The sequence below is a fragment of the Pseudorca crassidens genome, chromosome 5 (genome assembly GCF_039906515.1).
Source record: "Pseudorca crassidens isolate mPseCra1 chromosome 5, mPseCra1.hap1, whole genome shotgun sequence".
NCBI lineage: Eukaryota > Metazoa > Chordata > Mammalia > Artiodactyla > Delphinidae > Pseudorca > Pseudorca crassidens.
Window position 1 is genome coordinate 82143257 of NC_090300.1, and position 21936 is coordinate 82165192.

The 21936-nt window shown below is 37.8% G+C and overlaps 2 protein-coding genes across 3 annotated transcripts in view; one reads left to right on the forward strand and one right to left on the reverse strand.

Moving 5' to 3' along the window:
* ILDR1 (immunoglobulin like domain containing receptor 1) overlaps nucleotides 1-21936 on the forward strand; it is a 73992-nt gene that overhangs the window by 42449 nt on the left and 9607 nt on the right. The gene's annotated exons all lie outside the window — the stretch shown is intronic.
* SLC15A2 (solute carrier family 15 member 2) overlaps nucleotides 19932-21936 on the reverse strand; it is a 36852-nt gene continuing 34847 nt past the window's right edge. Inside the window, exon 22 of the mRNA XM_067738723.1 lies at nucleotides 19932-21785. Coding sequence (XP_067594824.1) covers nucleotides 21609-21785 — 177 coding nt within the window. The 3' untranslated portion in view covers nucleotides 19932-21608. The remainder of the gene's footprint in view (nucleotides 21786-21936) is intronic.

The following is a 21936-nucleotide window of genomic DNA, read 5'->3' on the forward strand; positions in this document are numbered from 1 at the left end:
CAAATCCAACTATATGCTGCATATAAGAAACTCACTTCATATTCAACCACAGGTAGGTTGAAAGTAAAAGGATGGGAAAAGATATACTATGTACACATTAATAATAGAGAAATAAAAAGCAGTGACAATATTAATATCTTATAAGGTAGCCTTCAAAGCAAAGAAAATTATCAGAGAAAAAAAGGGATATTATATAATGATGAAAGGCTCAATCTGCCAGGAAGACACGATATACTAATGTGTATAAACCACAGAGTCTCAAATACATGAAGCAAAAACTGTTAACGCTGAAATGAGAAAGAGAAGAATGTATGATTATAGTTGGGAACGTAAACACTGCTCACATTCAGCAACCAATAGAACTGTTAGGCAAAAAATCACAAGGACATAGAAGATCTAAACAACACTATCATCAGGATCTAATTAACACATATAAAACAGACCATCCAACAACAGTAGACTACATTTTTCTCAATTTCCTGTGAAACACTGACCAAGTAGGAAAAAAAAAAAAACACCTAAAACAAATCTTGACGAATATAAAAGAATTGAACTCATAAAGTATGTGTGCTCTGACTATGGTGGAATCAAACTGGAAATCTGTAAGAAAGACAACAGGAAACTCTCAAAACACTTGGAAGCTAAGCAACACACTTCTAAATAATTATGGGTCAAATAATAAGTCTCAAGGGAAATTAAAAAGTATGTAGAACTAAATAAAAAATTAAAACACAACTTAAAGTATGTAGGATGCAACTAAAGCAGTATTGAGATGGAAATTTATAGGTCTAAATGCTTACATTTAAAATGAGGAAAGGTGTCATATCAATAACTTCTTTCCTCCAGAAACTAGAAAAAGGAGCAAAATAAACCCAAAGCAAGCAGCAGGAATGAGATAATACAGAAAATAAAATTGGAAATAGGAAAAAATTACTGAAAACAAAACCCCAAGGAAACAAAAAGTTTGTTCTTCAAAAAAATAATGAATTTGGCAAACCTCTAGCAAGACTGACAAAAATAGAACACAAAACACCAATATTAGGAATGAAATCAGATATATCATTCCACATAGTGCAGCCATTAAAAAAAATACGGGAGTACTACATACAACTGTATGCTCATAAATATGACAACTTAGAAAAAAAATGGAACAATTCCTTAAGAACCACAAACTGCTAAAATTCAAGTAAGATGAAACAGACAATTTGAATAGCCCTATAACCATGAAGGAAATTGAATTTTTAATTAAAAACTCTCCAAAATGAAATCTCAAGGCCCAGATAGTCTCACTGGATAATTGTATCAAACCTTTAAAGGGTAGTTAAAACTAACTTTATACAATCTCTTCCAGAAAATGGAAGAGGAAACATTTCCCAACTCATTCAGGAAGACAGTACAGAGCCAGACAGAGATATGACCAAAAAACAAGGAAAACTACAAACATTCCTCATGAACTTAGATGCAAAAATCCTTAACAGAATATTACCAAATATTTTAATACACAAAAATAATTATACACCACGAACAAGTGGGATTTATTCTACGTATTCAAGACTGATTACCAGAATAGTCAAAACAATCTTGAAATATACAACTGGAGGACTTATACCTTCCCATTTTAAAATGTACTATAAAGCTACCATAATTGAGACAGTGTGGTACTGACATAAGGATAGACATATTGATCAATGGAAGAGAATTGAGAGTCCAGAAATCTTATATTTATGGTAAATTGATTTTTGGCAAAGCTAGGTAGGCAATTCAATGGGGAAAAGATAGTCTTTTCTACAAATGCTGCTGGGTCATTTGCCAATGGCCACATGCCAAAAAGTGGATTTAGACCCTTAATTCATAGCACACAAAAGCAGTTAACTCAAAATGGACAGTGGACCTAAGTGTAAGAGCTAAAACTGTAAAACATTTAGAGGAAAAGGTAGTAGAAAGCCTTTGTGTCCTTGGATTACTTAAAGAGTTCTTAGCTATGACACCAATAGCATAATCCTTAAAAGAAAAATTTATAAATTGGACTTCATCAAAATTTAAAACTTTTTCACTTCAAAAGACACCATTAAGGAAATGGAAATACAAGCCACAAACTTAGAGACTATAGTGACAAATCATGTTTCTAATAAAATACTTCTAACCAGAATATATAAAGAAATCTCATAACTCAATAAGACAAAGAACCCAATTTTTAAAAATAGATAAGATTTGAATAGTGATTACACCAAAGAAGACAAAGATGGCTAATAAGCACATGTAAAGATGCTCTTTATCGTATCATGAGTCATGAGGAAAATACAAATTAAAACCACACGCCCACTAGAATGATGATAATAAAAGAGACAGACAATAATAAGTGGAGGCCTAGACATGGAGAAATGGGAGTCCTCATAATTGCTGATAGAAATGTAAAATGATGTAGCCACTTTGAAATGCCTTTTGTCAATTAAAGAAAAACCACATTCTAAAAAAAAAAAAAAGTTCTGAAAAACCTAGGGGCAGGACAGGAATAAAGATGCAGATGTAGAGAATGGATCTGAGGACATGGGGAGGGGGAAGGGTAAGCTGGGATGAAGTGAGAGAGTGGCATGGACATATATACACTACCAAATGTAAAATAGCTAGTGGGAAGCAGCCACATAGCACAGGGAGATCAGCTCAGTGCTTTGTGACCACCTAGGAGGGTGGGATAGGGAGGGTGGGAGGGAGAGGCAAGAGGGAGGAGATATGGGGATATATGTATATGTATAGCTGATTCATTTTGTTATAAAGCAGAAATTAACACACCATTGTAAAGCAATTATACTCCAATAAAGATGTTTAAAAAAAAAAAACACACGTTAAACATAAATTTACCATATGACCCAGCAATTTCACTCCCTGGCATCTACCCAAGAGGAATAATATATTCATGTAAAGACTTGTACGTGAATGTTCATAGGAGCCTTATTTTTAATAACTAAAAATGTAGAAAAAAATCCAAATTTCCATCAACTGGTGAATGGATGAACAAAATATGGTATATCCATACAGTAGAATTCTATTCAGTAGTAAAAAAAGAACAAATAAGTGATACATGCTACAACATGGATGAACTTCAAAAACAATATGTTCAGTGAAGGAACCCAGATGCATAAGACCACATATCATATGATCCAGAAAAGACAACTCTGTAGAGACAGAAAGTAGATTAGGGGTTGCCTGAGATTGGTCTGAACAGGAATTGACTGCAAGGGGACAAGAGGTTCCTTTCTGAGGTGATGGACGTGTTCTAAAATTGGATTATGGTGATGGTTGCGCAACTTTATACGTTTACTAAAAATCATTCAATTGTATACTTATAAGGAGTGAATTCTATGATACATCTACTATGCCTCAATAAAAATCTTAAGTATAGTACATGAATATCATTTCAAAATGTTTTCTCTGCATATATAGAGTGATAAAAATCCTTTTAAAATGTCTAATTTTAATTAAATATTTTAATTAAAAATTAAATTCTAATTTTAATTAAAAGTTTTTCCTACTTTAACAGAAGGAAATTGAAGTGAAACTAGAGGATTTGTTAAACTTCAAATCGTTCAAGTTTTTTTTTTTTTTTTTAAAGAGCCCTTCCAGATTATGAAAAAAGACAAAGAAAAATGCTGATTTCAAATGGACTACCTGGTATAAACATGAGAATGCTAGCAACTCTCATATTTCCTCTAATCTCTCCATTCCTCACCTCCCAACTTAATCTTACGGTAAAAGTAAACAAAGTTCCCAGTTACATTTATTTTAGAAAACCTGCAAAAGACACAGTTTTTGTTCAAGATATTTTCTAACTTCTGCAGAAGGATGGCCATCTTAAAAATCAAAAGCTGTTCTGGTCTTTTACAACTCTGTAGAGTAAAACGCTGCACTTTTCTTGGGGTAGTGTCATGGACACAAAGTCCTTAGAGTTCATTTTAAGATCCCATACATCAAGACAGGAACTAGCCAGGCATTCGGACTTCTTTTCATTATCTCAAACATATTTCACAGTTCTTGAGAAACAAAGATTTACATTTCAGTTGAGTCATTAGACAGTTTGACAGCACAAGAGTCTTAATTTCTTACACTGAATAGCAGGTAAATACCACAGAGAAATTGTAGGCAAGATAGAGCATAGTCAGGTTTTGTATTCCTGAAGACCTCATCTGAACCTGAATTAGTTAGTAAATTCAACCTTTCTTTAGACACTCAGGTCATAAATATCCTGTACCCTCTAGATTCCATTTTCAGAAAAGTGATTTACAAGATAGTGTCTGAATAAAAAAAAAAAGTACTTTTAGGACCTGTTTTTGATCTTGTTTAGTCTCCTTTTAAGTTAAAGGTGATGCCTGTCTTAAAGAGAGGCTCAAATTTTGGTTTACATATTTCATCCTTATAGATGAGATATTTTGTCTCCATATACATAAGTATTATTTTATCAAAGTTTATATTTATAATCTGCTTTACAATCATCATTCTCACAATTAGTCAGTGTTGGTTTTATATTTAACACAACTTCTCCATTCCCGAGTTCTTTATTTTTATTCATCTTATCTGGATTTCATCATCACACAGCTTGTGCAAGAGGTTCTCTCTCATACAGGCAATCTTCCTTAAGTTTATGAAAGCTATCAGTGGCCCTAAAAATTCAACCATATTTTGGTATAATTTTTTCTTTAGAATATTGTAACAACTGCTCCATTATCTTTTGGTATTGAATGTTGCTGTGGAAAAACATGAGGACAGTCTGTGGGGATTTTTTTTTCTCTTCTCAGTAGATCAGTGGTTCTTAAAGTATGGTCCCTGGATCAGCAGCATTAACATCACCTGGGAATTTGTTAAAATGCAAATTTTCAGTCCCCATTTTATAGCTACTGAATTAGGAATATGGGGTATAGAATCCAGTAATCTGTTTTAATAAACCATCCAGGCGCTTCTAGTGCATGCTAAAGTTCAAGAATTGATTAAATATTTCCTTTTTCTGCCTGAATACTTGAAGATTTCTTACCTTGAAATCCAATAGCCTAATCCAAAATATCTTAGAATTGAGAGCTCTCTATCAAAATTTCCTGGATTCATCTTGCAATGTGTACTCTGGCTGGTCATGAATACCTAGTAAACAAATTAATCACTTGGCTTTTATGACTGGATGGCCATGTATGTCAGGATAGTTTTAATTTATGCCTGTTGTCCCAGCATATTTATTACTAGTGTCCCCTTTACTCTCAAGACATTCCTAGTTTGAATGACAGATGATTATTTATGACCAGTGAGTCCAATGGTTTGCAAAATACCTATGACTGATCAAGATGCTGTATGGCCTCTGTGAAAGCCCTGATAGGAGATTCAGAGTAGAGGCCCATAGGGTTTTTGAGTAAAATCACACCTATTTCGAAAAGTTCTTATCCTTATTTTGAGAGAGAACTCTTGGCTTCCTATTGGGCTATGGTAGAGACTGAACACTCACTTGACTGTAAAACAACAGCTGCCCCACATGAATTGGGTGTCCGATCTACCAAGCCACAGAGTCAGGCATGCCCAGTAACACTCCTGCATCACGTGGTATATTTGGGACTGGGCTTGAGCAAGTGTAAATTGGATGAGCAGGTAGTTCTCACTCCTGGTGTGCTACTCCCATTGCATTGCCATCCTGCCCTCATACTATGCTTAAGCCGCATGAAATGCTCTCCATGGCCAGTTGACTGAAAAGAAAAAAATCTGAGTCTAGTTCATAGATGGTTTTGCATGACAGCTGGAGATGACTTCTGCAATGCAGCAGCCCCACCAAGGAGTGGCCCTTCAGCAAAATAAAATGGAAATTCCATCCAATGGGCATAATTTTAAACAGGACATCTCATTGCCCATTTTGCCCACAGGAAAGCAGGCCTGTGGAGCAGCTCTATAGTAATGCATGGACAGGGGCTAATGATTTGGCAGGATAGTCGGGGACATGAAAGGAATAAGATAATGAGGATTGGTAACAAGTTGGTCTGGAAAAAGAGGTATGTGACGGGATCTCTAAGAATGAACTCAGAGTGTGGGAATATCTGTGTCCTATGTAAATGCTCACCAAAGGGCCTTTACTTCAGAGAAATTTTTCTTTACCCAGGTAAGCATGATGACCCTCCTAATTTCAGTGCTAGTGACCCTATGATCAGTTATTCAATGCCAAATGTTCCTGTGAGTCAAACCAAATTGATTACCCACACCAGCTCTTCTGCCTACTAAAATAACCAGCTCCAAGTTGTTTCTGACAATTTGGTGCCACTTATTATCTCTTCCATCCCAAGCTGCCATCATCCTTATTGAAATCACAGAATCTATTTCAGTATCAGTATTTTCCACCTTCATCTCTGACCTACAGAAGGTAGCCACTGTGGTGCTTTTCAAATACGTTGGCACTACCTTCATTAATGCATTTCTCAATGTTCTTACGACAGCTGTGTCCTCAGGGTTGGGATGGTTTAGAGGGTAGTACATAAATCCACACTGGCATTCTCATCTCCCTAGATCTTTCTATTCCTTCCTCTATAAGGAATTTCTGGCATCTCAACTCAGCCTAGGTGAGAAGTGAATCCAATTTTCAGTCTACAAAAAGATAAAATAATTAGAACTCTACCAACTGCATGTGATAGCACATTGAATGTAGACTCTCTGATAAGTGCACCTATATAATCATTTTTAGCCTAACTGAAAGTCTTTTCCTCCATTTCTAGTGTGGTACCCTCATAATTCAGTTCCATGTTTATTCCTCTGGGGTTTTGCTGATAAACATTAGTGCAGTTTTGCAACTCTTTTACCATGCAGGCCTCTTGCTCCCAAATTTGACTGTGTAGTTGGCCCACATGCATTTTAGGATCTGCCTCTAGCTGTAGATGTGGAAGCAGTGAAGGAGAGCTGGGGAGTGTGTGAGGAAAGCTGGCACTCACTTGACTGGTAATCACCTCAAGTAGGGTCATTACAGGGTCTTCAGGCAAGGCTGGCACCATCAATCAGGTGTAAAGCGGCTGCTTCTGGCAACAGAGGCTCAGTGGTGTTTGTAGCTAACAGATTCCTAGTCATCTGAATTCTTCTAGGTTGAGCATTCCAATTCCCTGTGTTCCTGATATCCTGTCCCCTTTTCTTTCTCACTTTTCCCTGGATGTCTGTCCTCTTGTCTCTTTTTGTTTTCCTTCCAAGCTGTGTGTCTTCATACTTAAGCTTTTCTCTTTTTGCTCATCTGTCCTCTCAGCTAACCACATTCTTTTACAGGATTCTAATCTCACCCCTGTGTAACTTCTGCTTACACAAAAGTTGCCATGCTGCCACCACCCCTGACCCCCCAAAACCCACACACCCTTCAGTTTGAGTGTCCTATTCCATTTGACTCTCTGAACCTTTGTCTCAATTCTAAATTCTTGAGAGACTCTGATGAGCCCTACTTGGGCCAATGTTCCACCTTGGTCCAATCTCCAAGGATGGCAGAGTTGCTTAATACCTAGGGCTTCCCCTCTTCTGGGTGTGGCTGGTGAGGTTCTCTAAGAGAGAGGTTTAGGCAGGGAGGATCCTGTGGAGAATGTAGAAGAAATATAAGATACGATCCTTGTCTTTAGGGAATTGAATATCATGGACGCAGAACCTGCTGTGCTTCATTAGTAGAATTCTGGCTCCTTTTTGAATTTCTATAATTGGATATTGCAGAGAATATAGATGAAGTTAGCCCAAGGCAGGTTTATACCAGTAAGTTCTAACTTACTGAAGATCTGAACTTTCTTTCCTAAAGATTAAAACTTAATGTAGTAGACTATAGTATTTATGGAGTACCTACTGTATCCCCAATGCTTTGCATATATTTTATTTTATTCTCTGAGAAACTCTATGGACAGTTATTATCACCCTTTACCCAAGTCTCAGAGATATTAAGAAACTTTGCAAAAGGACCCACAGTAGTAAATAAGAGATTCAAACTAGAGTTTGCTAGTTCAGAGTCCATGTTTCTTCTGGTAATAATACAAAGCTGTCTCTCTAACCAGAGCAATAAGAAACTTACCTTTAGTTAGAACTAAATCCACCTCTTCTAGAGGTCCTAGTGTCTCAGAAGGCACCAGAGCAATGCAGAAACCAGACATGTTAAAAGTGAATTGTGCTGGCTTTGTTTGTTATGGCATAGCCTAGGAAGGAGGCCACATGCCACTGCTCAAGCTACATGTTGCAACATGGTCTACGTCCCACCATACAGGACTCATAATTTCTCAGGGACCACACAAGACCTTACAGACCCTCCCTAGATGCCATACCAAGCATTAATCTCACCCTTACAAAGGCCTCCACTATAGTCTGTGGAAGAAAGGAAAGGACAACAAAACAAAAAAAACATTATGTTTGGGTTTTTAGAAAGTAAACTCACAGGAATTCCTAGGTTTCCTTTTGTTTCCTATGTATCTCAGGCAGGGTGCTGGAGAAGCCTACAAACTGCAACCACTAACAGATGCAGCCAAAAGAGTCCTCCATAACGACTGTTCACCCAGCCAAGGAACCAGAAAAAGAGCAGGTTAGCAGAACAGAAAACACTGTTTGCAATACCAATACTACTCCATCCAAACACCAATGGAAAACTGTCTCCTCCACTGTAATGTCTGTGGGACTGAGCAGGGAGTTGAATTTTCATCCCTCAACCATTGCTACCATTCTGCTTCTCCCATCAGGGTGGTGTATGCAAGGTCAGTGATAGCAGGCAGTACTCCAGTTCCACCACTGGGGTAGTGTCAGCATGACTAAGCAAGGAGCTGAGCTTCCAACCCTTCACAACCCTTGAAGGTGGTGCTAGTCAGCACTCTTCTTCCTCCCTGCCCTTGTGTCAGCAGGGCCCAGGGGGTTGCTGAACTTCTTCCTCTACCAGGCAGCAACGAGATGGAATGAACTGGGACATATTGGTGGTCCACGTTCTCCACTCTCACCATTTTTCCATCCCTAGTTTAAGTGGAGCTCAGCAGAGAACTGAACTCACACACCCACCCACTAGCAATGAGATGGAAGGGGAAGTATGAGGTGGAGCTATGTGGCACTCTAAGCTCCCCCATGCTGTCAGTGGGGCCCAGCAGGGAGCTCAACTTTAAACCCAGCAGCAATGAGGTAGTGCCAGTTGGTATCATAGGACCCAGGGTTGTCACAGGACCCAGTGGGGAACTGAATATCCACCTCCACCTGACCTGAGCACTACTCTTAAACAGGGTGACTTCTGCCAGAAAAGAAAAAGATTGCATGTAGAATCTAACAACATAATAACCAAAATGTATGAGATACAACTGAAAATAATTCACCATTCTAAGCACCAGGACAATCACAACTTCAATGAGAAAAGGCAATTAGCAGATGCCAACAATGAGATGATTCAGATGTTGGAATTATCTGGCAAGCACTTTAAAACAGCAATCATAAAAATATTTAAACTACCAATTACAAACAGTCTTGAAACAAATGAAAAAATAGAGTCTCAGCAAAGAAATAAAGCTATAAAAAAGAATAAAAAAATTATAAAACTGAAAATTACAATAAATGAAATAAAACTCACTAGATGTGCTCAACAGTACACTACAGATGACAGAGTAAAGAATCAGTAAACTCAAAAACAGATTAATAGAAGCTATCCAGTCAACAACAGTAAATGAACAGAGCCTCAGCGGCATGTGGGACAATAACAAAAGATCTAATGTTTATGTCATGAGAGCCCCAGAAGCAGAGGACGAGAGTAGGGCTGAAAAAATATGCAAAGAAAGAGTCAAAGGCTGAAAAAATTTCAAATTTGATGAAAGATGTTAACTTACAGATTCAAGAAGATTAGAGAGAGAGACCTTCAAGACGGCAGAGTAGTAAGATGTGGAGATCATCTTCCTCTCCACAAATACATCAGAAATACATCTACATGTGGAACAACTCCTACAGAACACCTACTGAATGCTAGCAGAATACCTCAGACTTTCCAAAAGGCAAGAAACTCCCCACGTACCTGGCTGTGTGGCTGACAGGGTCTTGGTGCTCCAGTGGGGTGTCAGGCCTGTGCCTTTGAGGTGGGAGAGCCGAGTTAAGGACACTGGTCCACCAGAGACTTCCTGGCTCCGTGTAATATCAAACAGCGAAAGCTCTCCCAGAGATCTGCATCTCAATGATAAGACCCAGCTCCACTCAACAACCAGCAAGCTACAGTGCTGGACACCCTATGCCAAACAATTAGCAAGAAAGGAACACAACCCCACCCATTAGCAGAGAGGCTGCCTAAAATCATAATAAGGTCACAGACACCCCACAACACACCACCGGACGCAGTCCTGCCCACAACAAAGACAAGATCCAGCCTCATCCACCAGAACACAGGCACTAGTCCCCTCCACCAGGAATCCTACACGACACACTGAACCAACCCTACCCACTGGGGTCAGACACCAAAAACGGCGGGAACTACGAACCTGCAGCCTGCAAAAAGGAAACCCCAAACACAGTATGTTAAGCAAAATGAGAAGACAGAAAAACACACAGCAGATGAAGGAGCAAGGTAAAAACCCACCAGACCAAATAAATTAAGAGGAAATAGGCAGTCTACCTGAAAAATAATTCAGAGTAATGATAGTAAAGATGATCCAAAATCTTGGAAATAGAATGGAGAAAATACAAGAAACATTTAACAAGGACCTAGAAGAACTAAAGAGCAAACAAACAAACAATGATGAACAACACAATAAATGAAAAATAAAATAAAAATTCTCTAGAAGGAATCAATAGCAAAATAACTGTGGCAGAAGAACGGGTAAGTAACTTGCAGGATAAAATAGTGGAAATAACTACTGCAGAGCAGAATAAAGAAAAAAGAATTGAGGACAGTCTCAGAGACCTCTGGGACAACATTAAACACAGCAACATTCAAATTATAGGGGTCCCAGAAGAAGAAGAGAAAAAGAAAGAGACTGAGAAAATATCTGAAGAGATTATAGTTGAAAAATTCCCTAATATGGGAAAGGAAATAGTTAAGCAAGTCCAGGAAGCAGAGTCCCATACAGGATAAATCAAAGGAGAAACATGCCAAGACACACATTAATCAAGCTATCAAAAATTAAAGACAAAGAAAAAATGTTAAAAGCAGCAAGGGAAAAACAACAAATAACATACAAGGGAATCCCCATAAGGTTAACAGCTGATCTTTCAGCAGAAACTCTGCAAGCCAGAGGGAGTGGCAAGACATATTTAAAGTGATGAAAGGGAAAAACCTACAACCAAGATTACTCTACCCAGCAAGAATCTCATTCAGATTCGATGGAGAAATTAAAACCTTTACAGAGAGCAAAAGCTAAGAAAATTCAGCACCACCAAACTAGCTTTACAACAAATGCTAAGGAACTTCTCTAGGCAAGAAACACAAGAGAAGGAAAAGACCTACAATAACAAACCCAAAACAATTAAGAAAATGGTAATAGGAACATACATATCCATAATTACCTTAAATGTAAATGGATTAAATGTTCCCACCAAAAGACACAGACTGGCTGAATGTATACAAAAACAAGACCTGTATATATGCTGTCTATGAGAGACCCACTTTAGACCTAGGGACACATGAAGACTGAAAGTGAGGGGATGGAAAAAGATATTCTATGCAAATGGAAATCAAAAGAAAGCTGGAATAGCAATTCTCATATAAGACAAAATATAGACAAATATAAAATATAAGACAAAATAGACTTTAAATAGACTTTATATAAAGTCTATTTAAATTTAAATATTTAAAGACTTTAAATAGACTTTATATAATGTCTATTTAAATAGACTTTAAAATAAAGACTGTTACAAGAGACAAAGAAGGAACTTCATAATGATCAAGGGATCAATCCAAGAAGAAGATATAACAATTGTAAATATTTATGCATGCAACACAGGAGCACCTCAATACATAAGGCAAATGTTAACAGCCATAAAAGGGGAAATCGACAGTAACACAATCATAGTAGGGGACTTTAACACCCCACTTTCACCAATGGACAGATCATCCAAAATGAAATAAATAAGGAAACAAAAGCTTTAAATGATACATTAAACAAGATGGACTTAATTGATATTTATAGGACATTCCATCCCAAAAAAACAGAATACACATTTTTCTCAAGTGCTCATGGAACATTCTCCAGGATAGATCCTGTCTTGGGTCACAAATCAAATCTTGGTAAATTTAAGAAAATTGAAATCGTATCAAGTATCTTTTCTGACCACAATGCTGTGAGACTAGATATCAATTACAGGAAAAAATTTGTAAAAACTATAAACACATGGAGGCTAAATAATACACTACTTAATAACCAAGAGATCACTGAAAAAATCAAAAAGGGAATCAAAAAATACCTAGAAACAAATGACAATGAAAACACAACAACCCAAAACCTGTGGGATGCAGCAAAAGCAGTTCTAAGAGGGAAGTTTACAGCAATACAATCCTACTTCAAGAAACAAGAAACATCTCAAATAAACAACCTAACCTTACACCTAAAGCAATTAGAGAAAGAAGAACAAAAAATCCCCATAGTTAGCAGAAGGAAAAAAATCATAAAGATCAGATCAGAAATAAATGAAAAAGAAATGAAGGAAACAATAGCAAAGATCAATAAAACTAAAATCTGGTTCTTTGAGAAGATAAACAATATTGACCAACCAGTAGCCAGACTCATCAAGAAAAAAAGGAAGAAGACTCAAATCAACAGAATTAGAAATGAAAACGGAGTAGTAACAACTGACACTGCAGAAATACAAAGGATCATGAGAGATTACTACAAGCAACTATATGCCAATAAAATGGACAACCTGGAAGAAATGGACAAATTCTTAGAAAAGCACAACCAACTGAGACTGAACCAGAAAGACATAGAAAATATAAACAGACCAATCACAAGCACTGAAATTGAGACTGTGATTAAAATCTTCCAACAAACAAAAGCCCAGGACCAGATGGCTTCAGAAGTGAATTCTATCAAACATTTAGAGAAGAGCTAACACCTATCCTTCTCAAACTCTTCCAAAATAGAGCAGAGGGAGGAACACTCCCAAACTCATTCTACGAGGCCACCATCACCCTGATACCAAAACCAGACAAAGAAAGAAAGCTACAGGCCAATATCACTGATGAACATAGATGCAAAAATCCTCAACAAAATACTAGCAAACAGAATCCAACAGCACATTAAAAGGATCATACACCATGATCAAGTGGGGTTGATCCCAGGAATGCAAGGATTCTTCAATATACTCAAATCAATCAATGTGATAAACCATAATAAAAAATTGAAGGAGAAAAACCATATGATCATCTCAATAGATGCAGAAAAAGCTTTTGACAAAATTCAACACCCATTTATGATAAAAACCCTCCAGAAAGTAGGCATAGAGGAAACTTACCTCAACATAATAAAGGCCATATATGACAAACCCATAGCCAACATCGTTCTCAATGGTGAAAAACTGAAACCATTTCCTCTAAGATCAGGAACAAGACAAGGATGTCCACTCTCACCACTATTATTCAACATAGTTTTGGAAGTTTTAGCCACAGCAATCAGAGAAGAAAAAAAAATAAAAGGAATCCAAATTGGAAAAGAAGTAAAACTGTCACTGTTTGCAGATGACATGAGACTGTACATAGAGAAGCCTAAAAATGCTATCAGAAAACTACTAGAGCTAATCAATGAATTTAGTAAAGTAGCAGGATACAAAATTAATGCGTAGAAAGCTCTTGCATTCCTATACCCTAACGATGAAAATTCTGAAAGAGAAAATAAGGAAACACTCACATTTACCATTACAACAAAAAGAATAAAATACCTAGGAATAAACCTACCTAAGGAGACAAAAGTCCTGTATGTAGAAAACTATGACACTGATGAAAGAAATTAAAGATACAAACAGATGGAGAGATATACCATATTCTTGGATTGGAAGAATCAACATTGTGAAAATGACGCTACTACCCAAAGCTATCTACAGATTCAATGCAATCCCTATCAAACTACCAATGGCATTTTTCACAGAACTAGAACAAAAAATTTCAGAATTTGTATGGAAACACAAAAGACCCCGAATAGCAAAAGCAATCTTGAGAAAGAAAAACGGAGCTAGAGGAATCAGGCTCCCTGACTTCAGACTATAGTACAAAGCTACAGTAATCAAGACAATATGGCACTGGCACATAAACAGAAATATAGATCAATGGAACAGGATAGAAAGCCCAGAGGTAAACCCACACACATATGGTCACCTTATTTTTGATAAAGGAGGCAAGAATATACAATGGAGAAAAGACAGTCTCTTCAATAAGTGGTGCTGGGAAAACTGGAAAGCTACATGTAAAAGAATGAAATCAGAACACTCCTTAACTCCATAAACAAAAATAAACTCAAAATGGATTAAAGACCTAAATGTAAGGCCAGACACTATAAAACTCTTAGAGGAAAACATAGGCAGAACATTCTGTGACATAAATCACAGCAAGATCCTTTTGGACCCAGCTCCTAGAAAAATGGAAGTAAAAAGAAAAATAGGGCTTCCCTGGTGGTGCAGTGGTTGAGAGTCCACCTGCCGATGCAGGGGACATGGGTTTGTGCCCCAGTCCGGGAAGATCCCACATGCCACGGAGCAGCTGGGCCCATGAGCCATGGCCACTGTGCGTCCGGAGCCTGTGCTCCACAACGGGAGAGGCCACAACAGTGAAAGGCCTGTGTACTGCAAAATAAACAAACAAATGGGAGTGATGAAACAAATGAAACTTAAAAGCTTTTGCACAGCAAAGGAAACCATAAACAAGACGAAAAGACAACCCTCAGAATGGGAGAAAATATTTGCAAATGAAGCAACTGACAAAGGATTAATCTCTAAAATTTACAAGCAGCTCATGCAGCTCAATATCAAAAAAGCAAACAACCCAATCCAAAAATGGGCAGAAGACCTAAATAGACATTTCTCCAAAGAAGACATGCAGATGGCCAAGAGGCACATGAAAGGATGCTCAACATCACTAATCATTAGAGAAATGCAAATCAAAACTACAATGAGGTATCACCTCACACCAGTCAGAATGGCCATCATTTAAAAATCTACAAACAATAAATGCTGGAGAGCGTGTGGAGAGAAGGGAACCCTCCTGCACTGTTTTGGGAATGTAAATTGACACAGCCACTATGGAGAACAGTATGGAGGTTCCTTAAAAAACTAAAAATAGAACTACCATATGACCCAGCAATCCCATTACTGGGCATATACCCTGAGAATACCATAATTCAAAAAAAGAGTCATGTACCACAATGTTCGTTGCAGCTCTATTTACAATAGCCAGGACATGGAAGCAAACTAAGTGTCCATCGACAGATGAATGGATTAAGAAGATGTGGCACATATATACAATGGAATGTTACTCAGCCATAAAAAGAAATGAAATTGAGTTATTTGTAGTGAGGTAGGTGGACCTAGAGACTTTGAAATAAGTCAGAAAGAGAAAAATAAATATGATATGTTAACACATATATATGGAATCTAAAAAAAAAAAGTTTCTGAAGAACCCAGTGGCAGGACAGGAATAAAGATGCAGACATAGAGAATGGACTTGAGGACACGGGGAGGGGGAAGGGTAAGCTGGGATGAAGTGAGAGAGTGGCATGGACTTACATATACTAACAAATGTAAAATAGATAGCTAGTGGGAAGCAACCACATAGCACAGGGAGATCAGCTCCGTGCTTTGTGTCCTCGTAGAGGGGTGGGATAGTGAGGATGGGAGGGAGATGCAAGAGGGAGGAGATATGGGGATATATGTATATGTATAGCTGATCCATTTTGTTATAAAACAGAAACTAACACACCATTGTAAAGCAATTATACTCCAATAAAGATGTTAAAAGAAAAAAAAAGAAAAAATGTGTTGAATGGATAAAGCAATGAATAAATGAACAGATGCAAATAAAGACCAGCTCAATGTGGGAAAAGATTTAAAAAAAAAGAGTAGCACCTGCTCGCCTCAACTAGAGAAAGCCCGTGCGCAGCAACAAGACCCAACACACCCAAAAATAAATAAATAAAATAAACTTATTAAAAAAACCCTACTATTATCCTAAATGTGTATATTATAAAAAAGAAAAATAAATGATCCAAGTATCTATACACTATTATCCTAAATGTGTATATTATTAAAAAAAAATAATAAATGACCCAAGTATCTATATCAAGAAGTTAGAAAGAGCAAAGCAAATTAAACCCAAAGAAAGTAAAAGGAATGACATTTAAAAAAGAACGATTCAAGGTTGGGAAGGCTCAGTACGGTAAAGATGCCAACTCTCCCCAGACTGACCTATAGATGTGATAAAATCCCAATTAGGATCTCATCAGATCTCTGTGTGTGTGTGTGGGGGGGTGCAACTTGACAAGGGCCAGTGGCAGGATGAGACTAGTTAGGTAGGTAGGGACAAGGTCAGATGGCCTTGTTGAGGAGTTAGAAGTTAAGACTGAATAGGGAGCAATGAAGTGCTTTTAAGCAATAAAGCAATATGAATTACATTGTAAGAAAGATCATATTGCTAGTAATGTAGGAAAAATTGGAGACCGAAAAGTAAACTTAAAAGGCTGTTGTAGGGCTTCCCTGGTGGCGCAGTGGTTGAGAGTCTGCCTGCCGATGCAGGGGACACGGGTTCGTGCCCCGGTCCGGGAAGATCCCACATGCCGCGGAGCGGCTGGGCCCGTGAGCCATGGCCGCTGAGCCTGCGTGTCCGGAGCCTGTGCTCCGCAACGGGAGAGGCCACAACTGTTGAGAGGCCCGCGTACAGTAAAAAAAAAAAAAAAAAAAGTCTGTTGTAATAATCTACAGATATGATGGTGGCTTTAACTGGTAAAGCAGCAGTGGGAAAGGAGAGAAGTGGACAGATTCGAAGCCTACTAAGTAAGTAGAATCTCCAAGACTTGTTGATCAACTGAGTATGTGTGAAGTGGCAGAGGGAGGAATCATGGAAAATGCCTAAGTTCCTAATTTGGAAAATGGGTAAATGATGTTGAACTTGGAACTACATAATCAGTCTTGTGACTTTTTCCTCCACTCCCAGGCAATCCAAAAATAGGAATAGAAATAATGGATATATGTGCCTAGTGGTAGAAGAGATTGGCAAAGACGTTGGAAGGTGAAGAAGGCCAAAAATTCTGAGGTGGTAGCAAATGCATAATTAAAATGTGGAGCTATAATAATTGACCATAAGGTCCAAGCTAGTTTCATGGCCAGACTAGCACGCAGTATGAGAAAACTGAGATGTGTCAATTGGAGGTTAAAATGAAGATGAACAATGAGTTCAATAGAGAGGGGGAGGAAAAGTTGTAGAAGGATAGAAGATCTCAAAATTGGAGATTTTGGAGGTAGAGTCTTTCAAGGTATGTTTAAGTTTAAGATATAGTTGAGTTTGAGAATGACTGAGTTACCCTAGATAAAGTAAAATGGAGATCACTGGCATTAAAAAGGAGACAAAGAATTGGTGTTAATGTTTATGTCTATGGATGTGGAAGACTCCAACATATTGTTATATACTTCTCCAGCCTTATCTCCCACTACTACTCTGCACACACTCTACTCCACACAAATCAGACTACTCATCATTTTCCCAGTGTTTTGTATTCCTGCCTCTTCACCTTTGCTTGTGAGGGACTCTCTACCTGCAATGCTGTCTTGTCCCTTGCTTCCATGTCCAAATTCTAGTCACCTTCAAGGTCAAGCCTAATACACTATCTACTCCATGAATCCTTCCCTAATTCCCATGGCCAGAAGTAATCTCTCCTTCTTATGAATTTTTGTAACATTTTGTAATTTCCTTGGTATAGGTGACATTCTGTCTTCAGTAAACAGGATTGAAATAATGCATGTGAAAAGTAAAATGCTAAACAAATGAAAATTATTACACTAATTTTTATTTACATGATAGTTATTTAGGTACATGCCTTATCTTCCTACTGCAAACTCCTTAAGAGTAGGGACTCTATTTATTCCAATTTATTTCTCCCATAGCTTCTGACATAATGTCTCTCAGGTTAAAAAAAAAAAGTTCCATTAAATTGAATTAAACCATGGAGGCAAAATAATTCAGGTAAACTTACATAGAAATTACCAGAACCCAGGTTTCCTAAGAGGAACATGTGCTTCCTTTAGGTCAAAGATTTTTTTTTCATTTTAGTTTCATCTAATTGTAATAAATAATGTATAATTAAATCACATTCTCCTGGTTTTCCTCTTACTTCATAAATCACTCATTCTCATCACCTGTTCTGGATCCTCCTCTTCTAGATCTCTAATGTTGGGAAACCCCAGGACTACACCTTGAACCTCTTCTCTGTATACGTTTACTTCCTAGGATATCTGCTCCAGTGTCACGCCTTTAAATACCGTTTATATGCTGATGACTCTCAAGTTTATATATCCAGCTCCAGGCTCTTAACTGAACTTCAGACTCATAAAACTGCCAGCTCAGCATCTCCAGCTGGATACCTTATTGGCATCTGAAGTTCAACATGCACAAAACTCTTAGTTACTTTACACCCCAAATCTATTCTTGCCCTAGTCTTCCCTACTCTCAGAAAATTGCACCATCATTCATCCTCATTACTCGAGCCTTCAAATCTAAGAGTCAGCACTGATTTCTTTCTTTCAAATCATATATGCAAACCATATTCAATTCATGTCAGTCCTACCTTAAAGATAATTTAATTTATTCCAAGTCAAGCCATTTCTCCCCACCTCCACTGCTACCACCTTGGCCAAATAACAATCATGTTTTACCTGGACTATTATAAATATCTACTAATTGGACTCCCTGCTTCCATTCCTTCCTGCTTACAGACAATTCTCTACTTAGCAGCCAAATTGATCTTAGAGAATGTCAGATTATGTCATCCCCATGTTCTAAACCTCCAACGGTTTCACATCTCACTTAGAATAACATCAAAATGTTTTATCATGGCCACAGGCCCCACATAATCTGGTCCCTAGCTTCCTGGGACTGCATCCTCTACCTCTTTACACCTTACTCACTCCAGTCCTGTCATACTGTCCTTCTTGCTCTTCCTCAGTATTCCATTACTTCCTCAAGCCCTGTGTACTCTCTAAGATCTTGACAGCTAGTCAAGATAAGTGAGGTAACCTTGCACAAAGGTATAGCAGATTACTCATCTTTGTTTTTCCAACACCTAACTCAATGAATGGCATATAGTGAAACTCAAAGATGTATTTGAATAAAAAAATAACTCTCTTAAAAATATTGAGGTTTTAACCAGCCATGTGATTAAAATGTAAGCCTACATTGTGATGCAGTTGCCAAAAACATCTAATGTTACCTAAGGCTACATTAACAGAAGTGTATTATTTGGAGAAAAGCAGGTTGTAGTTCTTCTGGTCCAACCAATTCTGGAATGTCGTACATATTTGGCTTCAGATATCACATATTAAGAGGGATTCTGACCCACTGTTACATTTCAGGGAAAGGATATTTTTCAGAAGTGGAAAAACAGTTGTGAAAGGACTGGACTACGCCCTGTGAAGAGCCATGAAAAAAAACTGAGAATCTTTAGCTTGATGAATACTTACTTGATGACTGGGGAGGCGACATGAAAATTCTCTCCAAATAGCAGAAATTCTGCTGCATAAAAGAGAGGTTTATGCTTATTCTTGTTAGCCATAAAGGAAAGAACCAATGGTAGGAGGTTCCAAAGAGAAAGCTTTCAGTTCAACATAAGGAAGAATTTCCTGCCAGCTTTTCCCAAGTCAGTGTTCTGCAGAACACTATACCATGTGAAACTAAACAAAGTGTCTTGTGTCTTTACTGAAGGATATCTCAGAATCCTTAATATGCAAATGTTAAGAAGAAGATATATATGCTTCATTTCCAAAAGTTATTTATCCATAAAAACTTTTATTCACAGAGCACTGTTACTATCTCTTGAAACAATAGTTCATAGAACAGATTGAGTTAAAGCTGCTCAAAAATGAACAGAGAATATTCTGAAGAAGCACAGTCAGGTTCACATTAAGATATCTGTGGAAACTGGATGGTGTTGCTGTCACTTCGGTACTTCGGAAAACTTGGTAACTAAGACTAGAGTATTAAAGCTTGGGAAACTTAAGCAACTTTCCTTGTTACGTTTATAACGTGAGACTGACTCAACACAGTTCTAGATGAGAATAATGGAGCAAAACCAATGGAAATGAGGCTCTCTAGGACAACTGTTCTGAACTTTTCCCCCAGCAATACACTGTAGAGTCATGATATTCCCATGTCTGTCCACTGATTCATTCATTGTGTGCAAGGTAATATTTCTCAACTTCTTTCGCCAACACAGCAACAAACAAAAACCTGTCATGTTCTACCACTCCTTCCCTCAACCCCCACATTTTGTTAGAATCCTGATATGGGACCATGTCCCCCATGGAGCACTGCCATTTTAGAAGCTCAAACCTAGAGTATTAATATAACTTTTTTTTTTTAATAAACAGGAAAATCTAGGCCTAAATGAAGAAATGGCATTTAAAAATTTTGGGAAAAGTAAAACAGGAAAAATTATCAAAACAGATCCACTACTTTGAGGCCGAAGGAAGTACTAATAAAAAAGGAAGTTATGTTCATAAAAATACTGTTGTTATTAAATACTTGTTGCAATAAGCAAGATGATGTAATAATAAGACAAAGCTGGCCCAACAACATTGAAAAGGCAGGGGTGGAAAATTATAATTAGTGTCTACACAGCTGTCCACAGGAGGGCGTACTCTAGGGCTGAAACATTGTAGTCCCTAAGAAGAATGTACACTGTAGAAGAAATGGCTCATCAGGACTTCTGCAATTTATACTTGTTCTCTTTTCCAGAGCCATGTTTACTATCTTTAATTTGGTTTCCAAATATCTATCAGTACTGAGAAAGGGGATTTGGGTTAGTGGATAAAATACTGTAATTATCAGAAAGATATATCTTCTCCTATGTGTTAATAAAATGTCATTTTGTTTCCTACTCTCTGTACTGAAAAATTAACTACGGTCTTATCAAATCTGGATACCTGAGAAGCCAGGCCCTGGACCAGATCACACCAGACATACCAATTCTTGAGGTCCTTGTACACAGTACAATTACACTGCTAATGAAGAAACTTGAAATACCATTTCTCTGTTATTCTGCAATTTTGCCTCTAAATCAGCACTTCAAAAAGTGGGGTCATCAGTTCTAAATGGCAGGTAAAACAATTCCTACATAACTTTGATAACCACAGAGACTAACCTCAATTTTACATTTGTGTTTTTCATGGCCATTTGGAGGTAGCAGGCCAGCTTCAGCAACACTACACAAGGTTTACCGAGTTCACTGAGAGATGGGAAGACATAGAGTCTCAGGGGACTTGCTATAATGTACTGAAAAACCCAGTCCTAGAACTGCCTCTATCATGGGAGAAAAATAGAGGAGATTAGCTCAGATATGATACTACTTCTCTCTTCTAATCAAGTCGGAGTGAGAAATGCTTAAAGATGGTGATGGCCAAGATCAGAGTCAGGAATTGGGGTCTGGGCAGAGTCCAGGGAGTCATTAGAGCTTTGTCTTCTTGGTCTCCAGGTTGATCATGTTTCCTTGGATTTGGGGAATCTGCTTATCTGCTGACCCCTGAATATCCTCTAGCTTTATAGGAACATAGTAGTGGCCCATGATGGAGAAGATCAGGCAGACCACCAGCAGGAGGCAGGAAAACAAAATGAATTCGGCCCACTGCAGGAAGAAATACATATAAGAGAAGAATATGGAGAACCTGAAACTAAAGGGATCTTTATAGGATGAGGACTGGGGAGCAGATTTACCCAGGGTCACCTGTTTAGGAAGAGCTTTGGCAGAAGACAGGGCTCACTGGCCTCTCCTTGCA